Here is a 25,823-nt window from a genome sequence, read left to right on the forward strand (position 1 = left end):
TTTTCAGAAATCTTAACCGACAGAGGCAGACCAACAGTCTCTTCAAATGTTTCATCATCTCATATATCTCTTTCTTGATATCTTTCCCTGGTGTCCTGATCTCTCTTCATCTCACTCCTCTATTTTTCTGGGTACGTTCTCTCTCACTTCACTCTGTGTCTTTCTATCCAGTCACTCTGTTCAGACTTTTCTGTCATCCTTTATCATTCCCTGTGTGTCTCTAGTCTTGTTCTTTCTCTGTTTACCTCACTTCCTCTACTCCTTTAGCAATTGTGGGCAGGTTCATATGGAAGAAAGTGGTCCTGGGGATATTTCCTTGATCTCAGTCCTTTCAGGGCAGGGATATGCAAATTATTACACTACCGATGTAGTTGGACACTCCTGTCAATCCTAGCCAGCATATACAATGGTGAGGGATGATGGGAGTTGAAATCCAGCATTTGAAATGCTACAAGCTGCCTATCCCAGTTCAAGAAGATAAGAATAAGAATATCAATTGGTGCATGATCCATAGAGCAATTAACTCCTGGTTTGCACTGTCTTCACTCATAGTTCATTTCTGCACCCTGTTTAAAAGTCAGAATAAACATTTTGAACTAGGCCCAGAAACAAACTGGAAGCCTGTCAAGACAGTGTAAAGCAGGAGTTAATTGCTCTATGAATGATGTACCAATTAACATTCTTGTTCTTGTGTTGTTTATTAATTATAGTTTCCCAAAGGTTCTCAAAAGCAGTTCTTCACTGAATGCACAAGTGTACAAATCTGGATTTTATCAAGTGGCTAGAACTCAAAGGAGTTGGTTCTCCAGGACTGTTTGTCACTTGTAGGCTACAGTTTGGGTGCCTTGTTGTCAAAGCATCACAGAGGTTGACAGTAGCTTTTGATTTCCCTCTCTCTTGGCTTCTGTCTTTCAACTGTCATGAGTTCTTCTTCCCCACATATACCAGTGACAGCCTTCAGAGGTGAGTTTTTAACCCAAATCCAAGACAACTAGAAAACCATAAATTTTCCATCTGCACCTCTCCACCAAATGGAAAAAAAATAGTTCTTCTGAACTACTAGTCCCAAAATTCTACAGCCAGCATGGCCAATAACCTAACTGACAAGAGTTTTCTAAGAGTTATAGTCTGAAAAGTAAACATGCAAAGTTCTGCTCTTCACCCTCTCTTCCTGACCCATTGTGTCTAAACTCCAATAGTAGCATTTGCAACAGGATTGAGTTTGGCAGAAGGGGGACTGTCAGTGTCACTGGTAGGGCCTGGTGAGCACCTGTGCCTGTCAGTGACAGACTGAGCTCAGCAAGGCAGCATGGGAGTCAGGAAGAGAAGCTAGTTTTGCAGCAGGCCAATGGGGGCTGGACATTCATCTGAAAATGTGGAAAGACCTGCAGCTGAGACGGAGACTACCCTTGCACTTCAGGTACTGCAATCCCATCCCCTTCTCTCCCTCATCAGCAGTGTTGATAGGCAACTCCTAGCCTCTTGCCACCCCTATTGCTGTTGTATAGTTCATTCTTTTTATATGATTTCAAGGCCAAATGACTATGGTGAGACCAGACCTACAGCTTTTCGCCTGAGCAGCAGCCTCTGTTTTGTCCTCTTTTGTCCTCTTCAGGAAACACACAGCCTGGGTTAGCAATGTACCTTGGAACAGCGGAGTCTTGCTCCATCCTCTGCTCTGTTCCGCTCCACTCTCCAGGTTCTGATCCCTCCATGTCCTTGTCATTTGCTCTTTCTGCTGCCTGAAATTTATGGAGGCTGTTGGTTACAACTGGCTGCTCGGATCTGCAGGCACCAGCAAAACATAAGGCTATAGATGGGACTGTAAGGGAAGAGAGGAGTTCAAATAGAACTATGAAAAAATCCCTTTGGGAAAACAGGGAAACTTTCTAAAGGAACAATACTTGGAAAGAAAGGGGCAGGTGATGTAGCAGAGACAGGGTATACAGTGTCATAATGCCTCTGTGTATGTGTGTTGGGATGGAAATTTTGCCATTAAAGCTAAGGACATTCTCAGACTGCAGAGAACTGCATGGCAGGGAACCATATCCACTCTTCCCTTTTTAGTATGGTCAGGAATGACAGCAGGTGTGTGGCATGAAGCTGGCAGAAGCTCTAGTTTCTAGCTCCTGGCATGAGCTGGTGGCAACTCTGAGCATGACCAGGCACTTAGAATGGTCAGACACTTAGAAGTGGTGCCCCTCACAAAGCCCTTTTACTTGTGTGATTACGCACACAGCACACAAACACACAGACTTGGTGGGCTCACACTTCTTTTGGCTGACAACCTCTCCTCACCTCTCTGACACACACTTGCACTTTTGTCCTCCCTGAAATGCTGGAATGTATCTTTGGCCAAGATTCAGCCTGGCTGTGAAGCTGGCAGGGCAAGGAAGAGGAGGAGGAGGAGAGTGAAATGCATATGGAGGTTGCTTAGCTTGTGCCCTGTGCCATGCTCCTATTGCTGCAGCTCATGCTTCCCATACTAATAAATCCTTCCTGGCTCTCATCAAAGAACTGCAGAGATATTTGCTGCCTACCGCATTCTGTCCTTTCCCACCCAGGGGCTGAGTTCCTTTTCTTGGAAAAAAATATTGGGGAATGTTGTGCCAGGGGAGGGGGTTTTATGCAGTAGGGTCTTTCCTCATTCTTAGGGATGCTGGCTGCTCTGATAATCTCCTCTTCTCCAGCAGTGTATTTATGAATGCTCTCCCTATCAGCCAGCCAACTCTGGATGGCCAGGAGAGGATAAAGTATGAATAGAAAAGCTCTTTATGCAAGAGGACATCCCACTGGGTGGATTTAGTTCAGAATCCAACAACACCCTTCAACAAAGTTACCTTTTTTTTTAGGATCAGGAGCTTTGCAGAAACAGTCCCCTGACACCACTTCCCACCAGCCTCCCATGTGGCTCCAGAAAGTTTCTGTGGCCCGTATCACACGTGAAACTGGAACTGTAATCCAAAGCCCTTCCGTGGCCCTCCCGTAGCCAGAGTGAAGCAGACTCACTTCGAATCCAAGGCAATTCACGTGATGAATTATCACACGTGAAGAACGAAATTGTGACCATTCCTGAGTCAAAGCGGAGCGAGTGCACATTGAATTACCACACCAGTATACACCATGTGGATTCAACTATTTGAATTGGGACCCTTGTGCATGCTCAGTGGGGGTCTGAATGCATCGTGAACCTTTGCACTTCCAGGGTGAAGAAGGGGGCTACTTCCTGGTTCCAGTTTCATGGGAATGCTAGCCTCACGTGAATGACAGCTTCACGTTTCTTCTTCCTGTTTTATTCTATTTTTTACTTGATTTACTCTAGAATGTGTCCTGGGTCCTCTCTGTCAGATTTCCCTGCATCTTCCACCTGCTTCCTTCGAATGTATCCCCCCTGTCAGATTTCCCTCCATGCTCCTTGCTTCCTAAGAATGTGTCCTGGTCCTTTCTGTCAGATTTCCCTGCATCCCCCCCAACTGCTTCCTTTGAGTGTGTCTGGTTTCCCTTATTCTCCATGCTCCCTAAAATACCACTTCCCTGAATCCAATCCACTCTCCTTCCCTTTGTAACAGTTGCCTTCTCTCAGGTTGCATCTGCACTGGGGAAATAATCTGGTTTGACTCCACTTTAACTGTCCTGGCTCAGTGCTATGGAATTCTGGGAAATGTAGTGTTGTGAGACATTAAGCCTTCTCTGCCAGAGAGCTCTGGTGCCTCAGCAAACTAATACCTTATTATTATTATTATTATTATTATTATTGAATTAATAATAATAATAATAATATTTATTTCTCTGCAAAATAATCAGTGTAGAAGCTGCAGGTTTACTTGGAAGTAAATCCTTTGAATCTGAAGGAGACCCATTTTGGAGGAGTGCACTGGGGAAATAATCCTGTTTGACTCCACTTTAATTGTTCTGGCTCAGTGCAATGGAATTCTGGGAGTTGGAGTTTGTTGTGGGGTCCTTGGCTCAAGGCTATGGAATTCTGGGAGTTGGAATTTGTTGCTCCCCCCTGCCTCCGATGGCCCCTTCCATTGCTCTCCCCCCAGCCTCCTGTTTCATTCACTTCATCTGTCAGCTACATCCAAACGTCCCCTCTGTTCTTGAAGGAGCACCCTCCAGAAGCAAATGGGGCAAAATTGCAGCGCAGCATCATGGGAAATGTGGGACCTTGGGTGTACTAGGATGGAAGCAAAGTTGCATTCCACACCAGACCAATTCGGAGTGAAATCGAAGTGAGCTTAGAAGCAATTTTTATGAATGTGCTTGTTACCTAATTCACCAAAATGAGGAGTCATTTTGGATTGACTGTGGAAGCGCCTCAGAACAACTCCCCATAGAAAGCAATTACGTGAGATAATACATCACGTTTTAGCGTGAATCCACATGGTTGGACCCGCAGTTGCGTTGGAACAGAGCTGCAAAACCCTCCATGTGATAAGGCTCTCAGTTGTGTCTCAGTTATTGTGACAGCAACCTCCTACTGGTTTCCTCTTGGTCTGACCAGGGAATCTGCATTTTGTAGAACTCTGGGTTGGGGCAGCTAAGCACAAAGTGGGCACAGAAATGGCTCTGGTTTATTGGGAGTCACAGGGAACTAGGGGATGTGGTAAGAGGGCTGGCAGTGGTTACAGGAAGACATAGACTGTTTTTTAAAAAAGGTAAATCTAAAATACAAAATTCATTATTTGAACATTTAACAATGAACATAAACCCAATATGCAAGGACAATAACACAAGTTGCTAGGTTGCATTTCATTACAATCATATAGAGACTATTACAGTCACCATTGCGGATATCCCTTACAGTCATCAAATTGTTAAAAGGGAGAATCAAAAACTAATTTGGTATTTCTGTGGTCCAAGTTGTATTTTCCTAGATGATAGACAAATTCTGATAGTTCAGACACTCCTCTTGTCATGTTCTCATCTTAGGCTCCTCTAAAACTGGGATGGGCAAAATGTGGTACTCCAGATGTTGTTGGGTTGTGACTCCCATCATCCTTAGCCAACATGGCCATGTTGAAAAGGGATGGAATTTGCAACACAGCAAAATCTGCAGGGCCACACTTTACCCATTGTGCCCTAACACAACCTTTCCCAACCCAGTGCCTTCCAGATATGTTGGACTACAACTCACATTGCTCTGTCCCCCCACCCACTAATGTTGAGGTGAGTGAGAAGTCAAACATGTCGATAACAGAGTTCTCTCTTCTTCGTGGTTCGCTTTTAGCTTTGGCAACATTAATTTTTACATGAGAAGATATATGGCTTTATTATCTTGGCTATCATGCATCATTTCTATAAGAGGAGTCCTTTTAGATGAGAACAAGGGCTCACATAGCCCAGATGTGTTAGGGATGCCCACTGCAAGGCACTGTCTTTTCTATTAATGTGCCTTGCCTTTTATCCCTTTAGCCCTCACCACATCTGGTGACACAGGCTTTTACTGATAAAATATATGGAATTTCTTTGCATCAGCTATGCTGATGTGGACTGAAAAATTAGTCTACCACATCATGGTCTATCACAGAAATGAACAAAGTATGGTCCTCCAGATGTTGTTGGATTACAATTCCTATCAGTCCTAGCCTGCATAGCCAATGATGAAGAATTCTGGGAGTTACAATCCAATAAGGATAGTCAAGATTTGTCCACTTCTATCATTAGCCCATTTGAAAACAGGGATGCTCCTCTCTTGTGGTTCATGGAGCATGCAGTACTCTCCTTGATCAATGATAGCAACAATATCACATGGCACCAGGGGTGGGTAGTGAGTGGCTTTTGTTATTAGACTGCATTTCCCATCTCAGCCAGTATAGTGAACACTGCTGGCAGCTGCAGTCACCAATATCTGGAGGGCTGCATTTGGCTCATGCTTGGGCTGGGGAAAGATGGGGGGAAAGAATGTACAGAAAAAGGTGCCCCATAGCAAATCTCTAGCAGGCCTGCTAGGTTTCATCCCCAGCAGACCTATCATAATTTCTGGGTGGTTTCTTGTAATTCTTTCTGTCAGATAAACATTGGCATGGCTGGCATCCTTGCAAGGATCAGGGTTGAGGGGAGATATCCCTTTGGGATGACAATTTCCAGAATCCTCAAGTGCTGGCAAAGGGATTCTGGACGTTGTAGTCAAAAAGTAATTTCCTAATGATTCTGGCATTAGAAAATCTATTCTAACCCAAATAAGGGCCTACCCTCTCCAATGCTAGCAATGTCCTGATGCCCATCTGCAAGGAGAAATAACTGCTTCTTCCGTTCTTCCTCCCTCCCTTCACAATTAGTCATGCTCTTTCCTCAGTTATCTTTGTCTGCCAACCTGGGGAGGGACAAAGGAGATGAAACATACTTTAAATCATTCCCCCAAAGGTCATGCTTCTGAATGCATCTCCTACCCACAAAGGTACCCATAGAAGAAGGTTTCTGGAAATTCCCCTTCCATGCACACCTGGTGCCTTTCTGGAAAGGTCAGGGCCTATTTCCAGCAGCTTCTGCTATCACTTGGCTTGGCTGTTGTGTTGCTAAGAGTATTCCAGTTGGTGTTAGCCCCTCCCCATCCTTGCTTTGGAGTGCAGCTGACAGGCTCCTAGCCAAACTGCTCATTCTGTTTCTGTTACTTTGAAGAAGGCTTGAGCAGGCAGTTGATGACAGCCTGGCTATAATAGACTTAGTGAAGTAGTACAGCAGCTGCAAGTGGTGATGAAAGTTAAAGGGAAGAGGCGTATGGAGGTGATGCTGTACTTCTTAGACACTTGGATCAGCAGACTATGTGTGACATTAAGCCTGGAAAGCAGCATGTGATAAGCAAAGAATGGGGAATGAGTGGCCTGCCAGATATTTTTGGACTACAGCTCCCATCAGCAATAGCTGGCATAGCCAATGGCAAGGGATGGTGGGACTTGTTGTCCATCAATATCTGCAAATTTGTAGAGCCAGGAATCATTGTGCTGACCATCCTCCATCTTTATGTCATCAGTAACATCCTTCAGTTTTCCTTTAATGTGTTTCTGCTTTTGCTTTTACTGCACTTGGAGAAATGAAATTTGCTTCATATTATCTGCTTGATCTATAGTATGAATCCATTGCAGAACTGAGGAACTTGCTATCCTCCTGTATTCCAGTTCCCAGCAACCTCAGCTGGCTAGTAGTGGGGGATGAACAGAGCTCTAGTACAGCAATATCTGGACTGGAAGTGAATTAAAAGGTGATATCTTATGGAGGACACTGAATCTAATAGATCTTTTAATGGAAGGGTATACCAGATCCTGATTCAATGCAGGGGATTAAATTGCCAAGTCTCTGTTATCCCTACCATTTTTAGGATTTACAATTGGATTTTTGTATGGCATGGACAGTTGGCTTACAAATTGGATTACCTCTCTGAAGTTTGAAAAAAAATATATAGAAAACTAGCACACTCTGGAAAAGAAACATTCTTTCTAAAATTGACTATGCTAAGGATGATTATAATCTTTTATTTTATTTCTAATATTTTAGTGTGAAGAAACATTCAAGCCATGTGAGTCTCCATGTGATATGTGGGTCTTTATAGACAGACTCAGAGAAAATGAGTCTCCTGAACCTCTGGGCTTGCCAGGTCCTGCATCAGCAGCAAGTCTGCTGGTAGTGTCTACTGGGGCCCTATTGGTTGGCTTCCCAAAAGCATTTTACTCCTGCAAAATTCTGCATTTATATTTCTTGCTATCCTCCTTTAAACTTTTTATCTTCCCTACTTCATCATCCCATAATGTTGGCCTTTCCCTTTTTCATTTTATCTGCACACCTTTTAGTTACAGTGCTCTTTGCAATTAAACAAATTTCCGCTGGGGCCAACCCTAAACTGCATGCAAATATAAAGAAGCCTTGAGTTTTAAAAAAAGAATTGAGCCTTGCAGACTGTGGTAAGGAGATGAATGTGTAATTATTTGAGCCTGAATACTTATTGGAAGGCTTTATTAAAAAAACTGCCACATTTCATACTGGCCACATGTGTGCAAGCAGACAGAAAGCTCACCAAAGTGGTACCCTCACTTTAAAAATATTTGGCCAAGATGCTGTATTGTGGCAATAGAGCTTTGTCATAGCTACATCTGATGAGGCCACTTCCCATCCCACCTACCTTTTGTGGCTGGTAGCACCTCAGCAGAAGGATTTCCAAGGTAATGCAGATCAGGGTGTGGAAAGTAATGTTTTACAAAGCAGGGCACCTTGAGAACAGATAGCTGGAGTCCTGCCACAATTGTTGCTCACAAGGCATTGGGAGAATGCTACATATAATTTCCCAGTTCCCCGATCCGTTGCACCTTGGAACCCTTCTGTTGCAGTGCTGCCTGGTTTAAGTAGTTTTTTTTGGAATCACATTGGGTCATTAAAGAACTGGCAAATGTAATATCGGAGCCATTGGCAATAATCTTTGAAAACTCCTGGAGAACAGGAGAAGTCCCAGCCGACTGGCGGAGGGCAAACGTTGTCCCCATCTTCAAAAAGGGGAAAAAAGAGGATCCCAACAATTATCGTCCAGTTAGTCTGACATCAGTACTAGGAAAGATTCTGGAGCAGATCATTAAACAGAAAGTCTGTGAACATCTAGAAAGCAATTCCATAATCACAAAAAGTCAACACAGGTTTCAGAGAAACAAGTCATGCCAGACAAATCTGATCTCTTTCTTTGATAAAATTACCAGCTTGTTAGATGAAGGGAATGCTGTGGATATAGTATATCTTGATTTCAGTAAGGCCTTTGACAAGATTTTCCATGACATTTTCAAACAAGCTTGCAAAATGTAGATTAGACAAGGTAACTGTTACGTGGATTTGTAATTGGTTGACTGGCCGAACCCAAAGGGTGCTCAACAATGGCTCCTTTTCATCCTGGAGAGAAGTGACCAGTGGGGTCCCACAGGCCTCTGTCCTGGGCCCAGTGCTATTCAACATCTTTATCAATGACTTGGATGACAGAATTGAGGGCATACTCATCAAATTTGCAGATGACACCAAATTAGGAGGAATAGCTAATACTCCAGAGGACAGGATCAAAATTGAAAATGATCTGAATAGACTAGAAAGCTGGGCCAAAGCTAACAAAATGAAATTCAACACGGAGAAATGTAAGGTACTGCACTTAGGGCAGAAAAATGAAATGCACAGATATAGGATGGGGACATCTGGCTGAATGAAACTATACGTTAAAGGGATCTAGGAGTTGTTAGGAAGGATCGAATTAGGGGAATTTAATTAGCTCAAATTTACGAGAGGCGTGTCCTAACAACACACACAGCGGATCGTGTCCCTATGTGTATACCAGAGGTCATCTAGTCCAACCCCAAGAAACAGAGACTCCAATGCCAATGAGTTGCAATAAAAATATAACACGTTTATTAAAGCCACACAACAAAGGGGATCACACACGCACACACACATACAATGCTAAAGCGAGGGAGGGGGAGAGTTTGGGAGTAAAGGAGAAAGAATAGAGGCACTGTTGGAATATTTACCTTAGGAGTCTTCTCCGAGGCTACGGATTGAGAGATGGTGGATGGTGAGACATGGCCACGAGAACGGGGAAAGCAAGTGGCAACCACGGTGGCTAGGAGTTGAGTTCCAGCGGGCAAAAGCTAACCAGAGGCCCGAGAGACAGTGAGCATTGGCTTAGCTCAAGTGATTTTCAGCAGAGCCCAAGGCTCGGGGAACTCAAGCCTGGAGCAGCAGCTCAACAAGCAAGGTTTCAGGTTTGGAACTCAAAGCTCACAAGCCCAATGAGGGCAGGAATCTGGGTCCTATTTATACTGCGAAACATAACCTCAGGCTATGGCAGCCTGGCGAACAAAGGTCTTGATGGCTATCTTTTGTCTAAGCTGAAACTTACACAATGGATACACAAAGAAGAGGTCTGACACTTTTCAGGGGAAGACAAATATCTAGATGGCAGAGCTGTTAAGACAATCACTCGCTCATTAGGAGAGAGGCTACTTCCTTTGTCCTCTTCTCTTTGAGCTGCCTGCGAAACTTGTAGGGCAACTCCCAGAACTGGTTTCTTAAGGTTTAAATTCTACCTTTTCCTTGACCATGCCTAGCAAGGAATAGCTGGCTATGCGGTCAGCTCGCTTTTAGGGTAATGGCGGCTTGCGAGGGGGTCAGTCAGGGGTCATGATTTCTGATTGCTTGGCACCCAAAAATTCATATAAAACCAAACTTGGTAACAGAGTCCAAGTAGACTACAAGTTGAACATGAGTCAACAGTGCGATGCAGAAGCTAAAAAGGCCAATGCAATTTTAGGCTGCATCAATAAAAGTATAGTGTCTAGAGCAATCGTTCCCAACCTTCCTAATGCCGTGACCCTTTAATACAGTGCCTCATGTTGTGGTGACCCAAACCCATGAAATTATTTTCGTTCCTACTTCATAACTGTAATTAAATAGGTGTTTTCCAATGGTCTTACGCGACCCCCTTGAAAGGATCATTCGACCCCCAAAGGGGTCCCGACCCACAGGTTGGGAACCACTGGTCTAGAGCAAGAGAAGTAATAGTGCCACTCTATTCTGCTCTGGTCAGGCCCCACCTGGAATACTGTGTCAAGTTCTGGGCACCACAATTTAAAAAGGACATTGAGAAACTGGAGCATGCCCAAAGGAGGGCAACTAAAATGGTGAAGGGTCTGGAAACCATGTCCTATGAGGAACGCTTTAGGGAGCTGGGATGTTTAGCCTGGAGAAGAGAAGGTTAAGAGGTGATATGATAACTCTGTTTAAGTATTTGAAGGGATGTCATATTGAAGAGGGAGTGTAACGTTTCCCCACCACCTCACAAGTCTTTCCTTCTTGGTGACCCAACACCCCTTTGAGTCTTTAAAGGTCAGTAGTGTGAATGGATGTTAAATCACAGGCCAAGTGGATAGTTAACCAAGAATAAAAGTTTATTTTAACACAGAATAGGCAAAGGTAACTTTGACATGAAGTTGTTACTATGTCTTCCTTTTGTTAGATATATACAAGTCAGGTTTTAACTTTCTCTCTAATAATATCTAAGCCACACAGGCTATACTATCATTCAAGAAATTAAGTAACCCAAACCCTTCTTTCTGAATCTGGTTACACTGAGTCTCTCCTCTCTAGACTCACTAGAACTAATACTGTTCCTCTCTGGACCTAACAGACTCTTTCTTGGTCTATTATCAAAATACTGTTCCCTCAGTCTCTAATCCCAACTATCTTCCCCACTGAACTCCAGCTTTTATCCCTCAGGATTCCAAACCCTAACTGACTCAGCCCAGCTGCCAAGTAGAATCTTTAAACTCCTCAGCCAGCACCTGATTGGCTTAGGATCTCTGGCTTCTGATTGGTTGGTTTGTATGTCAGTTCATCACAGGAAGCAAGCTTATTTTCTGCTGCTACAGAGAACAGGACCCGGAACAATGGATGCAAGCTACAGGAAAAGAGATTCCACCTCAACATTAGGAGGAATTTCCTGACAGTAAGGGTTGTTCAACAGTGGAAGAAACTCCCTCGGAGTGTAGTGGAGTCTCCTTCCATAGAGGTCTTTAAACAGAGGCTGGATGGCCATCTGTCGGGGATGCTTTGATCGAGATTTCCTGCATGGCAGAATGGGGTTGGACTGGATGGCCCTTGTGGTCTCTTCCAACTCGACGATTCTATGATTCTACATGAAGAATTTATTTGAGTGGTTTGGATAGGACATTTACTGGTTTGTCTGCTGTGAAATTCAAAAAAAATTCCAGCTTAATTTTTTTTAGCTTTTATACTTCTATATTAGCATGTTGAAGGCTTGACCCTTTCTTCAAAATGTAGACATACCTAATTATTTTTTAGATTTGTGGATCTTTTAAGTACCTGGAAATACTCCTGTCTAAGAAGGGAAAGTTTTGACACTAGCGATAAAGGCATGCCCTACACATAGGGGTAACTCATTCTGGAGGTGAGTGGCACTTTAGCTGGGACTCAAAGGTATCGTTTACTTAATGCAAGGGTTAATTCTCCTTGTTTTGCTCCACTGTGTGATGTCACTGCCTTGGCAATAGAAAGGCAGGCAGGGTCTCCTGGGAAGGCGCACCATCTGCCAGGTGTTATCAAAGCCAGCTCACTGTGTGCAAAAAGAAAGGTCCAGATAGGTGAATTGTACAGTTCTTTGTGAAAGTCTCTTTCATTCTAGATTAGGGATGAGTTAAGTTTTCTATTCATAGAACTAGGAAAATGTGTAAGGGAATAAAGTCTATACATTAGCAGGTGTGGTGAGGATACACATATCTTTTCCTTGTGTGTATATATGCTGGGATAGTCCTACTCAACCTTTCCATAGTCATGCATGAAATAAATGTATAATGTCTGGAGAACACGTGGCCATCTAGATATTGTTGGACCACAGCCCCCATCATCCCTGACTATTGTCATGCTGGCTGAGGCTCGTGGAATTTGGAATCCCTGCAAAACTTGAAGAATTGTATGTAGGTTCCGCACATTTGAGCTATATGATTATCACATATGACAATCTATATGCATCAGTCTATATGCGTATGTCATGTTTTTACCTACCTAGAAGTGTTTCATGTAAAGGAAAACAGCAACAACCTAGTAACAATCCTGCCAAGTAGCTTGGGAGAAGTGGCAATGGGCAGTACTTCCATGGCATATAACTATTGTGCTAGTAGTGAGGGAGAGATTTGTGTAATCTTTGTTCCCTTAGGACCTGCTCAATTTTTCTGGGAGCAGTCTCAGGAGTGCTGGGATTTTTCTAGCATCAGCATGTTCCTCATTTTATCTTCCCTCTCCACCCTCCTTTGAAATGTGGCTGTGTGATGTTGTGTCCCAAAAGATGGGAAGCTGTTTGAAAGGAGAGACACAGAAGCAGAGAGATGCCTTTGGGGCCAACGAGGCAGACAACTTTAATTATATGCTATATAGTACAATATATTCCAACTAACCGCTAGCTGTTTCTCTAAGTGCTCCCTTATCTCCCAGAGCAGTATAAAATCTGGGATGGATTGTACTAGAAGAATTCTGGGCTTTCTTATATACCAGCTGAGAATGTGGAACAAATCCTGCATAAATGCTACATTGAGTCAATACTGCATCATTTCTAAAAATAACCCAGCACTGCCTAACCCAACAGCCTGTGAACACCCTCTCCCACCTCCCCCAGTACATATGGGGTGACAAATTCCATCTTCCCTGGTTTGAGGAACATCCATCCATTTAGGATAAAGCTGAATCACAAAAGGTGATGGGCAAGGTAGCCAAGATTATTTGTTTATCACCGGCTCCACATGATACCACTCACATTTGAGGAACTGACCTGTTTACTCGGAGTCATAATACAATTTACAGGAATTGCTAGCAATTACCTACTGGCAGCTGAGAGCCAGTGTGGTGTAGTGGTTTGAGTGGTGATTCCCCACTTGAGCATAAAACTCCAGTGAGGCAAGCCACACTCTCTCACCCTCAGAAGATGACAATGTCAAACCCCCTCTGAAGACACTTGCCAAGAAAATCAATGCATATAGATTGTCATATGATAAGTTTATCTTAGGATCACCATAAGTCAACAGTGACTTGGAGGCACACAACACCGTTACTTCTCTTGTACAGTGCTTATCCTAATATGGAGAATCAGGTGAACCCTCTAGATCTTGTTCTACTTCAGTTCCTGTCTGCTTCAGCCAGCATGAGAAGATGGGAACTGTAGTCCAACAATATCTGGAAGGATACACATTGCTCACTCCAGTTCTCTAATAGTATTTCTTTTACTATATTTGTTTTTGGCCAAATGATATTGGCAGATTTTTGAAACAATTAAAAAATTGTGCAAATTATCTTTGACTTGCGCAGGAGTGGTGATTATGTAGTCCTCCAGTGGTTCCCATGATCTCCTGACATTGGCTATGCTGCCTAAGGATGATGATGGAAGATGAAATCCAACCATCTCTGGAGACTGAAACACACATTTACCACCTGTGTGCTAGAATGGAACAAAAGAAATAGTGGTGTAAGTGCTGAATAGTGATGTTTCTTTCACACCATTTTAATTTCTCTCACAAACTCTCACCTGCTGCTAAAATGTCACTGAAACTACTTTCACAAGTGATTGTCTGTTGAAATGGTGTCTACATCTATTCTAAATGCCACACTGCCTTGATAGCTCAGTAGTTAATGTCACCATCAATTACATTGCTCCCTCAGTTCTTCAGAACATTTATGCTTGCCTTGAACTATCATGTCCTCCTCCTTTACACTGGTCAGGCAGGTGTACAGATGGAGTTGCTCTTTTGAATATACTGGAAAGGAGATGAGATTGTGCCAGACTGAATCTGCATTGTTGATTGAGGAACACAGTGGGCAAAACATGCTTTTGGGCCTTTCTATTTACTTTTTGCTCAGTCTTTGGCTTATTCCGCCTGCCCCATTCCCTTTCCATAGCTTTGCAGGCCTGAACTGAAGAAGGTCACTAGACTTTGCTAATGTGATGAGAAAGCCAGGAGCATTGACTAGGAATGATGCTTGACACTGATAGAGTGTAAACCATTGCCTTGGGGCTCAGTATGAGTCTGGCAGCAGCTGATAGATGTGGGGTGGGGGTTAATATTTCAGAGTCCCTTTGGTCAGTCTTGTCTGGAGACCTGAGGAACATGCCTTCTGTGCACCCTGATGGATGATTCTTGAAACAGGCTGATGTGCCAGTGAATTTTGTGTGAAAATGTCATCTATTTGTGGCTGATTGTCACATCTCCTAATGCCCTTTGTGATCAGCCCTGTGATGGAGTGGTAGAATCAATAGCACAGAATAGCAGCTGCTCTGTACAAGCACTGGTTTCTGCTGGCTTTTCAGTCACTGGTGCGAATGATGGCTAGAGTAATTCATTGCAGCAGTAGCTCTGGGCAGGAGAGACACAGGGCAGGAAGAACCCAGAAAAATATTCTCTGCAGTAGGATTCCCTGCTGAAACATCCTGTTCTCTTTGTGTGATGCTTGTATTTCTTACAGTTTCAGAGATAATATTTGTCTTGCCATTCTGTGTCTCATTTCAGGCAAGAAGGTGATGAGGTGTGTGGGTCTGGAGAGGGTAACCAAATGCTCCAACCAGACCTACCTCCCATCTTTGGAAAATATCAGATGGGTGCCTTTACTTCTACAAAACCACAGAAGGGCCACCTCTGGTTGAACTGGCTCAAAAGGATTTTATTAGTAAACCAAATAAAAAAGATCAAGAATCCCACCACCCATCACAACTTGACAGGCTGATTACAAGAGATTAGGTCAGGTTATGCTTCCATGCTTGTGGGCAATGGGCATGGAGAGGAGAGGTCAATTTTTGTCCCTGCTAGCCCCATCCATACAAGCAGCATGATCATGTTTTTATGCACTTGAAGTGATGTCATGTCACTTCTGTATGTTATTTCAAGCAATTTCCAACTGATTTCTTTTTCAGTTTACAGGCTTGGGGTGGTCAGTGTGGGCCTAAGCTGCCACTCTTCCAGGGGTCTTTGGATCAAATTTGGGCTTGAAAATTGGCACTGTTTTCAATCTGGTGGCCTGGGGGCATTTGAATGTCATTAGGTGGCTTTTGGGCCCACAAATGTGGGATTCAGGGCCTGGCTGCATGCAACCCACAAACTACACTTTCCCCCACCCCTCACCCAGATGTGTTGCAGTGGTAGATCCCCAGCATCTAAAAGCACCCTGAATGTGGAACTGTATCTTTTGTACTTTTGAAGGAGCTGGCATAGCTGACAGGAGAAACTTCATTGGTAGAGCACCTGTCTTGCTCATAAGAGGTCCCAGACAAAATGCCTGATCTCTCTCTTACTTTATCCTTTAAAAATGGGCCTTGTGTAATTGGGAATGCTCTGAGTAGAAAATAGTGAGCTAAATAAATGAGCAGTTGGTCTGACCTGGGGCCCTTTCAGGCTACACAATTTTAGCACTATGGTTCCACTTTAACTTCCATGGCAACTTCTTATGGAATCCTGGAGCTTGTCATTTGATGGGGCATGGGAGCTCTCTGGCTGAGATTCCTAAATAGCCCTCCCTAGGCTTCAGATCCCAGGAGTCCATTCAGTGGAAGCATGGAAGTTAAAGTGGACTCGTAGTAATATAAATATGTAGTCTGAAAGGTTCCTAGGTATACTGAAGCTAGATATGTACATATGTAGCTCCCTGCTTCCTGTATTTATTCTCATTGGAGAGATCTAACCTACCAGTCAATACCAGGGGACTGTCAGATTCTCTGGATTAGCCTAACTCAACCTGATATCTTCAAGATATGTTGGACTACAGCTCAAGCAGTGACCCTGCTGGTTAGGGATTGCAGTTCAGCACATTAGAAAGCCACCAGGTTGGAAGTGGGCTGCAATCAACTGGTCCACTAGAAAGTGATAAGTCCTACTCTCTTTGACATGCCTTTAAGGAGGCAGCATTGATTCTCCTTGGAATCAGAGTATAAAATCCTAATTTCTATCTTATTTGGGTGCCCCTCACACAGAGTTAGTTGTTTTGCAGATCCTAGAAATGGGTAGGTGGAAATAAGGGGGTGCGGGTTTGTGGAGGGGCAGCTTCCCCCCCTGGAGAAAAAAAGGCTTAGGGGCGGTATGGCAAAACTTGAGCCCTTTACAGTGGCAGACCATTGCGAGTGCGCAAGCGCAAATCTTTTATTCATACATCCAAAGGCAGAAGTGTTGCTATAGAAACACAGCAAGTCTCTTTTGCCCACAGGGGAGAGGACTCCTATTTGTCATCACAGAAGGGTTGATATACACAAGGCAGAGAAGGATGTGAAAAATGCATAGTGCATATGAGGGGCTTGTTATAGAAACAGTAAAGCAGAGTGTTAGTCAATACTATATTTATCTTTATATGCAGGCAATCCCTGCACAGTAACTGTGTGTGTGTGTGTGTGCATGCATGCTTGCACCTACACTTCTGTTTTGGTGATCTCAACCATTCAATTTTCATTCTCCCGGCCCAATTGTATTACTAAATCTTACCAGGGCTCCTGGGAGTACATTTTATTTTCACTGGTTTCCACAAGCCATCTTCTTGTCAGCTTGTGACTCCTGCCCATCTCCACTACCTGCCCCCCTGGCTATCCATGAGAAGGTTCCTTATGCTGTTCTTTTCAGTGGACCTAAATAACGCAGCAACAGCAGCAAGCACCTTTGTATCACACACAATTGGCTGGAGAAACCTGACAAGCTCAAAAAAGTAGCAAGGATCAAGGAAAGTGTTCCAAATGTAACATATTGACAACTAACCATGAGTGGTCCCTTGGCTTCTGACACCTCATCAAGCTTCCCTCCCCTGCCTCATAAAATGCAAGATCTTGTATTCTCCAGCTGAAAATAATCTCGAAGGCAATTTCCAAGTCACTTCCATTTGGTAAAAGGCTTTCTGGGCCTAGAACAGTGTGCTCTCTCCCCAAAAACTCCATGCCAGAATTGCTTTGTACACATCCTAGATGATGATAGGCAGCAAAACATGTTTTGAATTGTTTTCAAAAATATCTTTTTGAGGGCCCTCTGTGGTCCTGGATGGCCACAAAAACAGCCTTGGGGGCCCCACGCAGCCCACAGGTGGAAGCTTCCCCACCTGATCCCCAGAACATCTGGAGGACACTCAATAGGAGAAACATATGTAATAGGACAGGTACTGTATTTTCAAAAGCTGTTCCCCCCACCTCTGAAACTTAATCATTGTAGAGCCTGGACATGTTAAGCTTTTGATCCACAGCTCCCAGAATCTCCCAGACTGAGATGAGAATCTGGAAGCTACAGTAATGTTAACAATTTCTGACTTTTGGTCTTCCGTCAATGCTATCTTACTGTGACATGCTAGGCCTGGATCAAAGTCAGGAAAATTGTCTGATACTTGACACAAATCACCACTACTGAACTATGAATGAATGAAACCTGGTTCATTCAATTCTCAAGACTACAATTAAGTTCAGTTTCTGCTGCCACTTTGTGAAAACAATGTATGTTCTCTGGAATAACAAGGAAAGCTTCTTTTGAAAGCATCTCCCAGTGCAACAAGTACATTCTGGTAACACAAAAGGAACAAAGATGTCAAACTGGACTGTCCAAAAGAGGGGGGGGGGGAGCAGATAATATCCTGTAGCTAAATTTCACTGGCTGGGATCCCTGTGGTGCTTATACATATTCTCTGCCAACCCAGTAGAGAGTATGGCATGGGACAGCATAGTTTAGAAGCAGTGATCTTAACAACTTTAAACTACTTTGATTATATTAGAATGTGCTTTGGGAGATTCTAATTTATTTTTAGATTCTGCCAAACACTTCCTATTAGACTACGGGTGGAGTTCTGTTAGTAACATAGGTTGGTCTAACATGGGGTTATGCCTGTACATATCACTTTATGGAGGTGATGGAAGACAGTATTCCATTAATCCTTCCATAACCTCTCCCTGCCCCATGAGGGAGGCAATATTCCTTGCCATTTAGCAGTTAAAATGCATGGTGGATGGGAATATCATGGCAGTGATTGGTTTCACTTTCTTCCCTGGATCCAGTAAGGCAACATTTTCACTCATTGACAGGAAGCAAAAATGCAGCTGGATGCTACTTCAGTACTAAACAACCATGTGGGTACACATCCCACCAGGGATGCTGCCTTCTGTGTCTGCTCAGTGGCAGAACTGTGTCGCAGAGTGTTATGCTTTGCAAGCTATATCTAGGGTATTCTGGATATTCTCTCGGATATTCTGTATTTCTAGGCCTCCTGTTTTCAAACACACTGCCCCTCCTCCACTCGTATTTTCTTAAGAACAACTGATCCCCAGCACACTTGTAATACACGTGTCTGCTGTTATGCTGAAAAGATATATTTTCTCAGCTGATACAGAGTATTTGTATTGGACACACATATATTCTTCAGCAGAATGGACAACATGTGGCTTTTCAGATGTTCTTAGGCTGCAACTTACATCAGTCTTAGCCAGCATAGTCAATGATAAAGACTGATGGAAACTGCAGTTGAAAGATATATTGAGGTCTACAAGCAACTTCCCCCATTGTATAGTAGGGTCCACTGTACCTTTGAAGAGGCAGGAAATATATATGTTCTCTGCCATTTCTCTTAGTTCTCTGATGATGCATCTGAGAATGCTTGTGCCTAAACAGACAATATATGGTCCATGGAGCCAATATTTCTGCTTATGCTCTAATCTGATCTGAACAACTCCCTTTGATAATTCTGTCAAGTGTAGGTTCTAAACTGGAATTTGTGCTTTAGCACATGGGTGGGGAGCCTATAGTTCTTTTCAGAGAATTGCAGCTCCTCCAGATATTGAACACCAACTACCACTGGCAAAGGCAGTGAGGGGGATGATGGGAATTGTAGTCAAAACACCATTTGGTCACAGGTTCCACAGCCCTGACCTAATGGTATCTATAGGAAAAGCAGTCTCTCCCAAGCTAATTGCATGGCTCTCTAAATCTACATCCACCTTCCCCATTTTCCTGCTTGTTGTCATAACTACATTTAAAAACATTGACTGCAGAGAAGTCGCTGGGTCAACTGTACTACCTCCCATTGCTTTTTCTTTTGATGAGAAAGCCAGGCCACTCATGCCATGTGCAAACTAAATAGGACTGATAGTGTCTGTATTAATGTCAGCTGGAGCTATGAGCACTAATCAATTTTCCTGGTAGGTTAATCAACTAAAGCTTCTGTTGTACTTGAAATCTGCAGTCTGATTAATTAAAAGAGCTAATATTGAAAGAGAACCACAGTGCAGATGGCAGACACTTGTCAACTCCTCCTTCTCTCTGGAAAGTAACATATAAACATATAGATTCCCCCCTCCAGTTTGTAGCAAGTAGACTATATTCTTCCAATACATGACTCAAACATGTATTTTTGTGTTTTATGCAGCCCACAGTGATCAGATGAAACCACTGTGAATATATCTGTTAAATCTTAACGTTCCATGGTACTGATAAGCTATATAAATTTATTCCATTTTTGGTTAACCCTAATATGAGTAAACTTTGCATGTGTGCCTATTTTGAGAAACTTCAGGATAGAGAATGTGTCCCTTGCTGCTCCTTGCCCTTCTTTTTTGCTACAGTTGCAATGATAGCCCCATCTTACTGCCCCACAACCTAAGAACTATGCAAGATTCTTCCTCTAAATGCTATGAATGTTTGTCAGTCAGTCAGGCCCTCTTGTCTGGCAAGACACAATGGTGCTTGGCAGCAGGAGCAATCTTGACCTAAAAGAGGTTGGCTTGAGCCCGTTAGGTGGCAGGCATAATTGCTTGCCATAAAAGCACTGATGTTGGCAGATTCCTCTCTCCATTGAGTGCCACAAGTGATTTGTGAGGCATTTTCCCTTCCAAGGACAACCTGCGTCCTGCAGGGAAATTTGTTTTCAGATGTCAGCAAAATCTTTGAGAAAATGACAGCAGCCAAGGAAAAGTCTCCTTTATCTTCAATCCTCTCAATAAACTGAATTGCAAGAATATTTAAAGACCTTACTATAGTCCAAGCAGTGAGGGGTGTGGGCTCATCCTGCAGTGATAGAATATGGACCACAGATAACCAGAGTTTCCAGCCTAAGAAATAATAGAGTGATTCCAATTATTCAGGACCGCCCCATCTCTTTAGCCATATCTGTAGATCAGGGGTGTGCAAAGTACAGTGTGGACTGCAAATGGCACCTGGATGACATTTTTGTGGACCTTACACTCCCTCCCCTAAAGTCTCCAATCTCCCAATCTAAAAGGCTGCTGTGATTTTCAAGACAAATTCTTCCTGCAGATTGAGCCAATGCTTAGTAAGCATGAAAATGCACAACCCATCCTTCACCCCCAGAATCCACCACCTCCTTTTACTTGCACATTCTGGCCAAAATGGTGACCAGAAGTGATCACATCACTTCTGGTTGTAATGTTGGCCATTATACAGCCAAAAAAGCTTATGGGGAGGTGCTGCCCAGATGTGGAGCAGGAGAAAATTAGCCCCCAACCCTGCACAGTTTTCAAGCCCTGCTGTAGATGTTCCACATGGATTTGGCAGTTTAAACTTGGGCAGACACCCAACATAACATTGCTTATTGTCATTGTTGTGTGCCTTCAATTTGTTTCTGACTTATGGCAACCCTAAGGCAAAATTATCATGGGGTTTTCTTGGCAAGATTTGTTCAGAGGAGGTTTGCCATAGCTTTCCCCTGAGACCCAGAACATGTGACTTGCCAAAGGTCACCCAGTGGGTTTTATGGCTGAGCTGGGAAGTTAATCCTGGTCTCCAGAGTGACAGTCCAATATTCAAACCCCTACACCACACATTACTTATGCTATCCTGTAAAGTGCTAATATACACTGAGAGATCTTTCTTGCTCTGTGTCTACCTATGTATCTGTGTATCTGCCATCAATGTATATGGTACATGTTACAAAGCAAAATGTCTTTAGTTCTGCTAAATTAACGGTTTGTCATTTTACCTCCAATCTCAGCTCATGCAAGCCCTTTCCGTCCTCAAGATGCTCATCTACAGTATATGCCTGAAAGAATAATGTGGTTCTGATCTCCAAATGCTAGAGATGTGAAGGCTTTTCAAGCTATGGCTAGTTATAATAAGGAATGTCAGGGCGCTTCTCATTCATTCTATCAGATGACTCATCTTCATTCTCCTGAAGTGAAAATTGATGCACATGACCTGTCTCACCAGAGCCCTTAATTATTGCCTTTTGATTATGTTTTGTTGGCTTTACTTAGGGCAGTTCCCAAATCTGTTTTCCTTCCCAAATGTGATGCTTTCCTCTGATCTGAAAACATCCTAGTTGCATTACTGTTTAACCACCCTTGCTTTCCAAACTGCAGTTACTGTCAAATGCCTGAAGAGATTTTATGAGTCCAGTCTTTTGGAATTTTTGATGCTTATAATGAGCAGGACATGAAGTGAAGCTAATCAGAAATCTTTTAGAATATCTTGTTGAAACCACATTATGCACCAGTCTCCAAAACGTAGCTGGACATTTGTTTTTAATTCTCCATTCCTGGAGAGGGACATAGTATTTGAAGATCTATAAATGCATTTTGCAGATCATTGCACAGAACAACATCAATCAGTGTGGGATGCTCACAATGCAAAAGGGCTCTGAGGACAATTGCAGGTTTGTAATGCCAGGTATCTTTATAATTTCTGATTTTGAGCCAAACATCTGCAGCATCTCTTCAGGAAAATGCAGCACTACCCCTGTTTATGTCAGTGAACAGCTGGATTACCATTGGCTCTCAATCATCTACTCCGCTGATGGAGAGATGAAGAGCTCTTTCAAGAGTGACAAGCTTTTCAGCAATCCATATCGTTCCCATATTGGCCTGAATTACAAGACCCCTTCAGGAAATTTATTATACACCTTTGCACAGTGTGTCTACCTGCCATGCACCTGGACTGTGGTAAATGGGAAGGGGTGGGAGAGGGAAAAGGAAAGCAAGGTCTCAGTGACAGGTTTGTTTTCAGATTGAGGCAGAGGAGATATGTTCCTGGCTGGAATGACTGCAGTTATTCTACAGATGTATATTGGATTGAATAAGGCATGAAACTCAGATTATTTATATATCTGGATATAAGTATGCACACATATTTAGAGTGTGTGGAACAGTTTTAGAGGTTAGAATTTCTTTTGTTTCTTTTTCCTCATTAACACAGAACATACACTCCTCTTTTTCTCTTTCATTCTCTCTCCACTCTTCAGACATTGCTACAAATATCTGGTCATACATAAGCTCCCCTAATGCTCTATAGGCCCATAATTTTCAGGACATAATTCATTACAAAAGGTTAATAAACAGTATAGTTTCTGAAAGGGAACTGAAAAATCAGTCTGGTTGAGCAAAAACACCATATAGGCCAGAGAAATTGTATCACTGTGTATAGTTACAATGCTATGTAATTATGGAGTGAAGGAAAATTTTATTTGGGTGGGCAGAATTCTTATGACGATGCAGTTCCCTCATTTAGCCCTCACCCAAATAGCTGTGCCCCTGATGTGAACTAAAAAAAATCTATGGATGAAATGTTCAAAAAATTGGGAGGTTGCAGTGAGGCTTCAGGATGAATCTTCAGTGCCACACATTATTATTATTTTATTAGCTAGCTCATTGCTAGTATCCCATGTTTGCAGAATAAATAATGCAAGTAAGGCAAAGACATAAACATTACCTATTTTGGACCATTCATGTAGACTGCAAAATTCAGCTTTTTTATGTCACAGGATTTGTGCTTCCTTGGTTGAGGTGTATTTCACAATTTAACGTAGGTGCAGAAAAACCACACAGCAGAATAATCACACAACAATATATTATGTGTGGAAGGCTGCTGAATAGGAAGACAAAGGAGGACAAGGCACCATGGAATGTAGGAAGTTTAAGTGAAATGTAGGACATTACAACATAAAAGCTGAAAACACTAATGTAGATACATTCATTTCATATGGTTTATTTACAGCTATATTACACATACTGTATTTTATTATATACTCAGCCATATTTTTTTGATGAACTTAAATTTGTAAAAATGCCATGTTGGCTTGCAATACATCTACAGACCTCTAAGCAAGACAGATATTTAAAATTGTACTATACTAGCAGCAAACTAAATCTACATTTAAATTATTCCTTTGATTTGTCTATTGTGCTGAAATTAAGTGGGAAAAAAACCTTTCAACATTTGCACTGTGTGCTCAACCAGCCCATTGCCTAACACATTTTCTGTCTTCTTTTCCCCTTTGAGAAACAAATGTGCCCTTACTTCTGAAAGCATGTCTTGTCCGCTGCTGCTGTTCTTAGGAAAAAAGAACTATAGAAGGATCTAACTTATCCCCCTATTTGCAGCAAGGACAGGCTGCCAAGGAGACACATTTCTCAAAGGGGAACAGCAAATGTAGTGTTTCTCAATGGGCTTCTTAGTCATGCTCAAAATGTAGGGGATTTTGGCATTCTTCCTGGACAGAAGGCTGAAATATAGAACATGTCCTGGAAACAGAGGACATCTGGTCACCCTAGGCCTTGTACAGTAGCTAAGAGCAAGTATAGTGAGAAATAGACACAGCCAAGAATATGGGGTCCAGCAACAGAGGAAGGGAGAGCTGGCAGTGTCTTGAAGAACCCATGGAAAGAATAGATAGAGAAGAGATTTGCCCTTGAAAAAGGAGGGATATTTAATGTCTAAAATAGGGACTAAAGAGGGAAATGGGCATATAACCCAACTCACACAGGACCTAGGTACAATACGTATACCATTAGCAGAGAAGGAATGGATTGAGAAAAAAAATGCTTTGGAAGCTGGAGTATTGTGGGACAAAGAGGAGTATGAGGTGAAATGTTGTATTTAGCTGTACTTTTTTCTTTCTTTCTAATAATATTAACTTTCCATATTTACAAAATATACATTACATAAACAGCATTTCTTCCTCATTACGATTTTTAGGAAAAAGCCACACCTCAAATTGAAATGCTTCTTTCAGCTAGGACTCTTAAAGGTACAAGAAGCTTCTCAAGGTGGAGAAGTTGGCAGATCAATAGTCAGAGAGGTCAGTTAGATGAAGTGACAAAACATAAGGGTGAACATCATAGTGGCTCTAGTTGTTGTGTCTAACACTGCCTAGTTTTTAACAGCAGCTTAGAGAGTTGTTTATGTTTGCCTGAAGAGAGAAGGTTAAGAGGCAACATGACAGCTTTGTTAAAATATTTGAAGGGATGTCATTCAGGATGGAGCAAACTTGTTTTCTGTTTCTCCAGATACTAGGACATAGAGCTATTGATTTAAACTATAGGAAAAGAGATTCCACCTAAACATGACGTTTGGGTGGGATCTGATGGTAAGAGCTCTTTGAAATATGCTTCCTAGGAGTGTAGTGGAGTCTCTTTCGAGATTTTAAACAGAGTTGGTGGCCATCTGTTTGGGAGTAATTTGATTGTGGTTCCTGCATGGCGGGGGGACGGGATGGCCCTTGGGGTCTCTTCCAACTTTATCATTTATGAAGGGAGGAAGGAGGATGTGGGGCTACAAGGAAACAAATTTGATTTCAGAACCTTTGGATATCTCTGTTAATATCAAAGAACCATAATATTAGTGTTGTTCCCCCAGTCCCACTCTGGGAATATCAGCCCCTGCAACAGGAATACAGTGCTTTACTCTGAAGCCACAAAGGGATCTTGTTCTGCTGCTCCAGAAAACAGGACCGGGCAGCAATGGATGCAAGCTACAGGAAAAGAGATTCCACTGACATTAGGAGGAAATTCCTGACAGTTAGGGCTGTTCGACAGTGGAATGCACTCCTCGGAGTGGTGTGTGATAGTCTCCTTCCTTGGATGTCTTTAAACAGGGCTGGATGGCCATTGTCAGGGATGCTTTGATTTGGATTTCTGCATGGCAGGGGGTTGGACTGGATGGCCCTAGTGGTCTCTTCCAAATCTACGATTCTATGATTCTATGATTCTATGTCCCAACTCTGAGACTGGCTGAGAGAGAAAATACTTTTGTGGCATAAGATTTCACAGGCTGAGTCTACTTAGGTCAGATGAAAATACAACTACAATGAGTAGAAATGAAGCTGTCAGGGGAACAAAGACCATTGGCCCCTGAATGCCTACTTCCATTGAACATGAATCCTTAGGACAATTCAGGCAAGAAGCAAGAGATAATATACAGTACATTATACACATTGTTGCAGTTATTGCCCTCAAGTGGATCTCTCACATCCAGTGGACCTCTTGGATGAACAACTCCAAAGACCTCCTATCTCCACTTCTTGGCTTAGGTTCTGCAGATTCAGGCCCAGACATCTCCGATGAGTTA

At 42.7% G+C, this 25,823-nt stretch overlaps 1 protein-coding gene across 1 annotated transcript in view; it reads left to right on the top strand.

Moving 5' to 3' along the window:
* Positions 1-1,306: 1,306 nt before the first annotated feature.
* GOLGA7B (golgin A7 family member B) overlaps positions 1,307-25,823 on the top strand; it is a 47,214-nt gene continuing 22,697 nt past the window's right edge. Inside the window, exon 1 of the mRNA XM_042459481.1 lies at positions 1,307-1,420. Within this exon, the coding sequence (XP_042315415.1) occupies positions 1,349-1,420 (72 nt within the window). The 5' untranslated portion in view covers positions 1,307-1,348. The remainder of the gene's footprint in view (positions 1,421-25,823) is intronic.

Source organism: Sceloporus undulatus, chromosome 3 (genome assembly GCF_019175285.1).
Source record: "Sceloporus undulatus isolate JIND9_A2432 ecotype Alabama chromosome 3, SceUnd_v1.1, whole genome shotgun sequence".
NCBI classification, from domain to species: Eukaryota; Metazoa; Chordata; class Lepidosauria; order Squamata; family Phrynosomatidae; genus Sceloporus; species Sceloporus undulatus.